General features: G+C 34.9%; 1 protein-coding gene across 1 annotated transcript; it reads right to left on the bottom strand.

Moving 5' to 3' along the window:
- Positions 1 to 2,765: 2,765 nt before the first annotated feature.
- Positions 2,766 to 8,225, bottom strand: LOC135195499 (hsp70-binding protein 1-like). The gene is given in 8 exon segments (XM_064221722.1): positions 2,766 to 3,676; positions 4,132 to 4,263; positions 4,265 to 4,356; positions 5,334 to 5,489; positions 5,597 to 5,818; positions 6,255 to 6,435; positions 6,621 to 6,766; positions 8,069 to 8,225. Coding segments are annotated over 7 exon segments (984 nt in total). The 5' UTR covers positions 6,753 to 6,766; positions 8,069 to 8,225; the 3' UTR covers positions 2,766 to 3,607.
- Positions 8,226 to 8,670: the final 445 nt, after the last annotated feature.

The following is an 8,670-nucleotide window of genomic DNA, read 5'->3' as shown; positions in this document are numbered from 1 at the left end:
CAAGTAAAACAGGAAGGAACACGGGAAGTAATGGGGCAAGGAGAGTGTTACTTTTAAAAAAGGACGCTACTAAAGTCTTTTGAGATACAGAGAGAAAATCACGCCAATCTGGGGGAATATCGTCATTTACAAGTCTTAAATGGAAAAATTATGAGCCTTTTTTTTATCGATATTGAACCAAGTTCATCAAATGATTACCATTTCATGCAGTAGAAGATTTCTATCATGAGTAAGATGCTATTTACTACAGAGCTCAAAGAACCATATAACAAATGTAGGCCTACCATTTGTAGCTAACATTGAACGTCAAATACACAATGGTTATCTAGTTCACTAAGAAGGTTTTTTTTCTATAAAAAAGAATAATGTGCATTCTTATTAAATAGTTCAGTAACCAACACTGACAGAAGGTGGGCTACAGCGTTGTTCGGAATTTTAAACCAAATTTGCAAGACGAGATTTAATTATTCAATCTTAGTTGCCTGCTAAATGATTGACTGCTAATAATCACGAACATGGTATACTGCATATCCGATTTACCAGTGAAGTGAAACTGTATAACATAGTAATGTTTTAAAAGCCATCCTAAGACAAGTTTGGATTCCTAGCATATTTATAAAACTAAAAAGGAGGAAAAAATTCTGCAGCTATCAATATTTGTCGGGTTATTTCTAAAGCTAGAGGGTCATACTGAAAACGTGTGTATTCTTAATCGTATCTCAAGTACAATAATTAACTTCATGAGGGCTTGAAAGCTAGACTTTATCAGAATGATGGAAAAAACTGAATGACTGTGCACAACTGCATATGTTACAACTCCTATATAAAGCTTAATTTGCTCTCATCCACTGTATTCGCCACCTCAGTGATCTGGCCTATGGCAGGTCCTACCTGCTATTTTGACCCATCGTTTATGAATGCAATCTGTCCAGTGGTTTGCCGAATTATTTTCGTTATTTCCCTTCTTCACATTTCCCATTACGTATATTTTAATCACAGAATCTTTATAACAGATAATTTCCCTGAAGGGCGTTGCCCAATGTTTTCTTGTAAACTGTCCACTGGTTTGTGCAAATGTTATGCTGACACTTCTTTCTTGCTACATCTCTTTTACATCAATTCACCAACACCAGTCTAATAAGATTTCTGCTCTGGGCACTTATTTCTAATTAAACTTTCTTCTGCAGTCATGCTTCAAATACTTCTTACAGTCTTATGTCACATACTGAATGTATAAGTCTTCATTGCACTATCTGCCACTCAAGTTAGCAAAATATGTACCATCCTCTTCAGAAATTGTGTAAAGTCCTTTACCATTCCATTTTTTATGTTGAAATAGTCTTTTCCTTTGTCTTCTGGCTTCATATTAACATTTGTTTTCCCACATACAACTGGATGCTTTCCCCTCTCTTCAATTACAAGGTAGGTACTACACATGCTCTTTTAGTTTTCTTCTATCACATCTTATTCCTTTGCTGCATTTCGACACTGTGTAATTCATTCTTTCTTTAGTCTGGCATTTGTTTTATGAATGTATACGTGTATGAGGAATGTCATAACCAGTTGTGTTTAAACAACAATAGTACTTATTGTTGGACGTGCGTGGGATCCAGTTTGAAAAGTTGTATGAATTTGTGTTTTACAACCATAATGAAAATCCTCATCTCTCCAAAAGCCTTTAGTGGGATTATCCTGATGGTTTTCACAACTATAATCAAATTAATCATTTTCCTTCCTTTTTCACCATTAAAGAATGCCAAGGGTATATAAAAAAAATGGGACACCCCAAGTTTTACCATCTTTTTCACCTTATTCTAAATTCTGTTTTGAATCACTGAACTTATCAAAGCAAACTTTTTTCTTCATCGTTAGGGTTTTCATCTGGTTACAGTCTTCAACAAGACCTTCCCCGATTACTTGGGCTTGTTCTCAATATCTTCACTCAATGAAAGCTCATCTCCTCTGTCCATCACATACCTAAAATATCTACTTTCAGATCTCACTTCTTTATTCAACAACATATGTGCCCCTAATCCACATAAGTTTTGAAACTCAAATGTGTTACTTTCTAGAAATTTGAAATACTATACAATATTTTTTTTCTCTAGTATTAACTACAACACACTTGACATACACTCAGGTTCAGCCTCCCCTACTGCAAAGGTCACCCTCAAAAGCCTTCAGTTAAGTACAATACTTTCAAAGTTTTTGTCTACAACTTTCAGACAAATAACTAAAGTAGCAAAGGTCTCGGTACTTTCTTGTTCATAATGTATATACATACTGTACTGGGGGAAAATCCTATAGATCCAAAATACATCTCAATAAAACAAAATTAGCATGTCAATGAAGTCACAAAAATAGTACTTCGCAGTTCACTTTCCATAATGACATACAAGTGTAGACACATGAGAGAAACAGAGATTTACCTAAAATTTGAGGATCTTATGAACAATCTGGAAGTAAAGTAGGTTCTGTGCATATAATGTGCTTATGTCTATGGATTAACCCTGACTGTAGTCAATTTTCCTACCTTGTACACAGACACAAACACCTGTTAATGGAATTGTTATGCTTACTGTTACCATGCATGAGTACCTATATCAAGGATCTAAGTTATGAATAACTGAGTGAAGAACTGCAGATAAATGTGAATGATGATGTAAATACATGACCCTCTTTGGCTGGGAGTGGCATATATAAATTTTTCAACTTACAATTAGAAGGTAAAACAAAATAATATATCACAATAGAAAAGTTATATTAGGAAATGATACAATACTTTAAAATTAAAAGACTAAGTTGTTCAGATATTTGTACATCAACTGCTATGTCTATGATTTACAAGAAATGTTGAACATATAAATAAAACATATATGTATAACTTGTATACAGTATCAAAATCATTACCAAACTAAAAGCAGTAATCAAGACATCATCAAGCAACAAAATATTTCCATGAAAATATAAAAGTGAAGCTTTAAGTAATAATTTTTTTTTAAGTAAGGAAAAAGCATTTCATAAAATTTATTACCACCTGTTACATTTTGAAAGAAATTTTTAGGTGAAAAGATAGATGCAGAAAGTAAATAATCTATTGTAATTAAGTTTCCTTTAATTTAGGCAATACATGTACCTTTCAAATCTAGAACTGGCACGGAGGTTTAGTAAAACTACATTTTACTTATCACCTAACACTACATTTAGTACCAAATGAAAACTCAGCATCCATATACAGTTATTCTGCATATAAAAAATATGCCTTAAATTGAACATTAAAACTTTGAAACAAGGCCTAAGCCCCCTATGCTTTGCAATTATCCTTATCATACAGTACAAACTTACATCAACACAATAAACCATAATGCTATTTGTTGATGCATGCCTACAGACAAGAAAATTAGATGTTCTGTAATAACAAACTTCAAACAATGAATACCACTTGGACGTCATTCACAGCCTTTCGCAAAGATGTTATAAACACAAATTACTTTTCACACACCAGTCTAATCGATTCAGTAAACTGTACAAGTCTGTCAAAATATAACACACATTGTTGTACCTTATAAACTAGGCGATATTTTTTGTTGACACTAGTCTTGACTAATTATCTGCAAGTGTTTTCATCTTCACTTTCAATTGCATTAAGTAGGTTTGTTATATGCCGAGCTTCGTCCTGTGTAAATAAAACGTAATAAAAGCAATCAATGCCTTGTAAACACTATTGATACTATTCCTAAACTATCCTGTTTTTTTTTTAGTGATCAGTGTGTTTCAAACCCCAAAAATATAACAGAAAATTTTCCAACAACTAAGTGAATCAGATTTATAAAGGAAATGATAAATTCAAACATACTTAAAAAAGGGGTGTATGTATATTTAAATTATTAGTTTACTATAGTAATTCTTTCCCATTTTATGGTAACATAAATTTGATCAAGATAAGTATTTTCATTGCAACATCTTGAATGAAATCGCTTAAGGGACAGTGGCTTCATGTCACTATCAGAAAGCTTTTACCAGACAAAAATTACTTTGAAAGGATCATTTTAACCCATTAAATGCTTGCAGACCCTTGGTAATGGCCTATTTGTAAGCAACAGAACATACGTAGTCATAATTAAAACATACCTCAAACTCTGATTTGCCTTTAATAGTTGTAAGTCGAGATCTTAAAGAACAGGGTAAATTGAATTCTGGTCTCAGGCAGTCCGAGAGCGCTGGAGGGTATGACATAGCCAGTGTTGCAAGCACCATGGGGTGGGCAGTGCTCTTTTCGAGAAACATTGTCCACGGCATCATTGTTCAGGATGGAGTACCGCAGTTGTTCAACATAGCCCATTGACATAATGGCATCTGAAAATTTCAATTAAAATACATAGCCAATAAAATATAAAGATCACCATAACCATTTTCACATTACATAATCAAAGTTATGAATAAATTTAATTCATAAACTAATGAACTATTTGTAAAATACATACTGACCAATATTTACACTGTAATAGAAGCCTACATGTATAAATTATCTGATATTACTCGGTCTTTGTTATGACTTCCTGATACTTAATCCCCTTTACCCGAACAAAGACAACATATACGTAATGTTACAATGATGAGTTCATGGTAGTAAAAAACAGAGCAAGTATCAAAACTTCCACAGAAAATTACAGATTTATAAATGAAAACCATTATACTTTTACTTTACTTGAAATTAACTTATTTGCAGTGACCACACATGCACAACATCACAGAAAAACCTCAGTATTAGCCTAGGTTTTCAGTCTTTTGGTGGATCAATCAAAAATAACAGGTAGCCCAGCTCAAGTTATCACTGGCTATGCAAGTGCTGCATCAGTACAAGGAGGGACAGAAAAGGGTTTGAGGTAAAAGACGCTTAGACTTAAGGCTATGTAATGAAATAACCCTAGAAGGTAAACTAAGAGTAAGGAGTAACAAACAAAGAACATGGGAAAAAGGAAAAATGAGAACAATGAATGGAAACAGAATACATAGACATTATATATGCAGCTAGAAAGCAGTCGAGGCATGGGAAAATGGAAGTTACAATGTGGTACAAGACAATACCAGGTGAAACTCTGATACAACAGGAACCATCTGGTGATCTGAATAAAATATTTCTATTTAACTAACCTACTATTTTTAGTAACTTTAATGGTCTGAACACTTCTCACATTTGGGACTTTTGCTTAAACATAAACTTGCTATGGGGCTATAACTATCCTTAATGTTCAAGTTGTAAAACACTGATAACATTACAGTACTGCAGCAACATATAGTACAATACCATAACAATAAGAAATAAAATTTACCTTTCCGGAAATTGTCATTGTCAATGAGATTATTCAGAAAAAAGGCAGATTTTACAACCAACTTCTCCTCTCCAGACTGCATTGCTCGCATGAGGTAAGAGAAACCATCCAGCTCTAAAAATTTACGTTCCCCATCAGTATAACCTCGAACAAGGCCTGGAATATGAAAATTATAATACTTTAATAGTATAAATATTACATAATTATATAATCTACAGGTTTCAAAAAAGCAAGAAGCAAAACAAGATTACAAAGAAACTTACATGAAAGTGCAAATAAAGCCTTAACCTTTGCTTGTTTACTGCTGTCATTGTCCATCATGTGAAGTAATGTTGGAATTGGGTTGAGAGCCAGCATACTAGACTGACAATCCAAATTGTTTTGACACACTTCACCGATGACATTGGCCGCACTTGCGCGAAGGGATTCATGTGGAGAATCTAAACACCGTATAAGTGCTGGAAATCCTCCCATTTTTTGAAGGTCTGCAATATATCGAAGAAAAAAAAAACTTTCAAGAAAACCTTCCCTTAACAGAGAGTTGAGGAGATTTAACTTTAAAAGTGCCAAAACAGTTTTCAAAATCAAGGACATTATTCTAACATAAGAAACATTCATACAATCCCCAACCAAAATTCAAACATTCCCTACTTTTGAGAATGCTTACTAGTGGATACTTTTCATATTAATTATAGTTACTAAAGACATACTTAACCCTGTGTTGCAAATGCACATGGGGTAAAAAAAATATACTACATCACATAAAAAATATTCCTGAGTAACACTGTATGGTAATTACTAAACTTTATGTATCAAAATTCACTGGGTACTGGTCCACTTTTCTCATTTGTTTCTTTTACTTTACACACAAAAGCAAGTTAAGGTCTATCAATTGAAAGCAAAAAGACTCATGCTACTAACCTTTTGCATAATTAAGATCTTCAACATATTCACTGATTGTATCCAAAGCTTCTTCTTGCTCTTCTACATTTTCTCCAGGAATTGTCACTGCATCTTCAAACAGAGTTTTCACAGCTTCCGCTAGTTTCTTTACTACATCAACTGTCATTCCTGTCAGGGCTTCTTCAAGAAATCGTCTTCGCTGAAATATAAAGTAAAATTATTTCATTGTATCAACTAAATATGTTTTATCTAAATATGTAGAACAGAAAACCTTTAATGCTCTACAGGGTTACTGAGACCTGAATGCTAAAATGATGCGAACTACTCAAATATGGCAACACTGCATAACAGATGACATGCAAAAATGAGAAGAGTCAAACTTACTTCAGGATCCATCATAGACATATCTGTTGGACGCGTATTGTCCTCTCTAGCTGTTATCTGCGTACAGAAGTTCAGCAAACCCTGTAAATTACGGGGCTGCCTGGGCGTGTCCTCATTATTTTCACCAGACATTTTTGCTACAGAATCTGAAAATATAAAACAAAGAAATTACTTTACCATATACATTTCATAGCCAACAAGTCATTGTTAAAAGTACAAAGCCGTTAATGTGCATAATGTTATATTGCTAGGCCTCTCAACTAGCATATTCCTCACAACATTTGTCCAGACAATGCAAATATCTGCTAAGTTTCTTCACATTTTGCTTTCAAATATCTCAGACATGCCTATTGCTTCTCAATGAAAAAGCTAGCACAAATGAATTACTACTGACTGCTTGTCATCTGATGTTATCTAGGGTAAAAAACCGCATGGTACAGGGGTGGACCATGTACGATCAGCGTGAACAACCCCAAAAAAAGTACATTATAACACATCCAGACATCGGAGATGGGCATCAGTTGCGACTTGTTGTTGGTGAGAAACGGAGCTAAAGACCTCTACTCCGGTGTCAGGACGCGTTATAATGTATTTTTCTTGGGGTTGTACACATTGATCGTACATAGTCCACCCCTGTACTATGCAGTTTTTTTACCCTATAAAGCATGCCACTCTGATGTTCATAATCTAAAAGAATATAATACTACAGGCTTCACCTACAACTGAATCTGTAAGTTACAACTGAATTTGTAAATTACTATCACTTAGTATTTAATAGTTGCCTACTCTAAGTTGTATAAGGTTGCGCTCACAAGAAAAAACAGAAAATTTGCTAAACGGCCTGCAATACCAACGTACAGGCTACCATTGAACAGAAAAGTAGACGTTGCTGTTTTCTGTGATTTCCATAACCAATAACTTTGCTTGGGCTTCAGACTTTCTTCTGTAATTTAAGACTGAAGCAAAGGAACTACCTAGTAGCTACCTATAGCTATGAGCTTCACTTTTGCAAACTGCAACTTGAAGTAACTGATAATTACCACTGAATGTGCAGACAGCACATGGGTGGCCAGACTTGTACAAAAAGAGAGAGAGAGAGAGAAATACCCTGCCCTTCCCAATAGAGCAAAGGAACCACGACAATAAAGCGTACCACTGGACCCGGTTTAGTGGGCATAGGCTAGGTAAGTAGCGAGATACCTAGTAGTGGCAGTTAGCCTTAGGTAACTTAACTAACTGGTGACCTGAGTAATGGGCGTTTGGGGCACAAGCCCAGGTTTGGTAAGGACGTAGTAAGTGGTAGCTAGGTTAAGTCAGGTTACGACTGTCAATATAGGTAGGTACCTAGCTAATGTCTTAGTATTGTAGCGATGTCATACCAAACGGCTGGTACTAGGTATTAATTATTTAACCTCCACCAAAAGACAAGACACCATAAGCTGACTTACGTTTAATTCTGCCCAATATCTCACTGAATGACAATCCACGAACACTAACGATCGTTGCAGAGAACAATCAATCAACGTGACCAGTCAACTGGTCCCGCAGTTTTGTTTAGTTGGCCCCGAATTCGAGAAGAATCCCGCACCAAGTAGAATGTACCAGTGATTACGAGAACTTTTGCTATGCAACGGCTCTCTTCTTCGGGTCACTTTACACGATTTTCATTTTATGTTCGAGACATACTAGCATCTTATAGAAACAAATCGACGATAGGGGTTATGTCCCAACTCATTTTGATGGATATATTGCTTCCAACAAAGTAGTAAAGATATTCTATGAATATTTTTTCCTGGTTGTATTAGTGCCGTACATACCTTACATCAGACCAGTTAAGGGTTTCCCTATGTAACAGCTCTTCTTACTGCCGTGCTTTTCTTGCATATGATTGCAGTAGTTCATTGGTCTGTAACTCAAATACCTATCTTGCAGTTACATTTTGTATTACATCTGATTGTTTAAACATCCTTTATTCCCCCACCTCCCATCAAGACCTTTCTATACATTACCAATATTATCATGTAATGATTTCCATAAACTGTTGCTTCCT

Source organism: Macrobrachium nipponense, chromosome 16, assembly GCF_015104395.2.
Source record: "Macrobrachium nipponense isolate FS-2020 chromosome 16, ASM1510439v2, whole genome shotgun sequence".
NCBI lineage: Eukaryota > Metazoa > Arthropoda > Malacostraca > Decapoda > Palaemonidae > Macrobrachium > Macrobrachium nipponense.
This window is presented reverse-complemented; position numbering and strand designations above follow the sequence as displayed.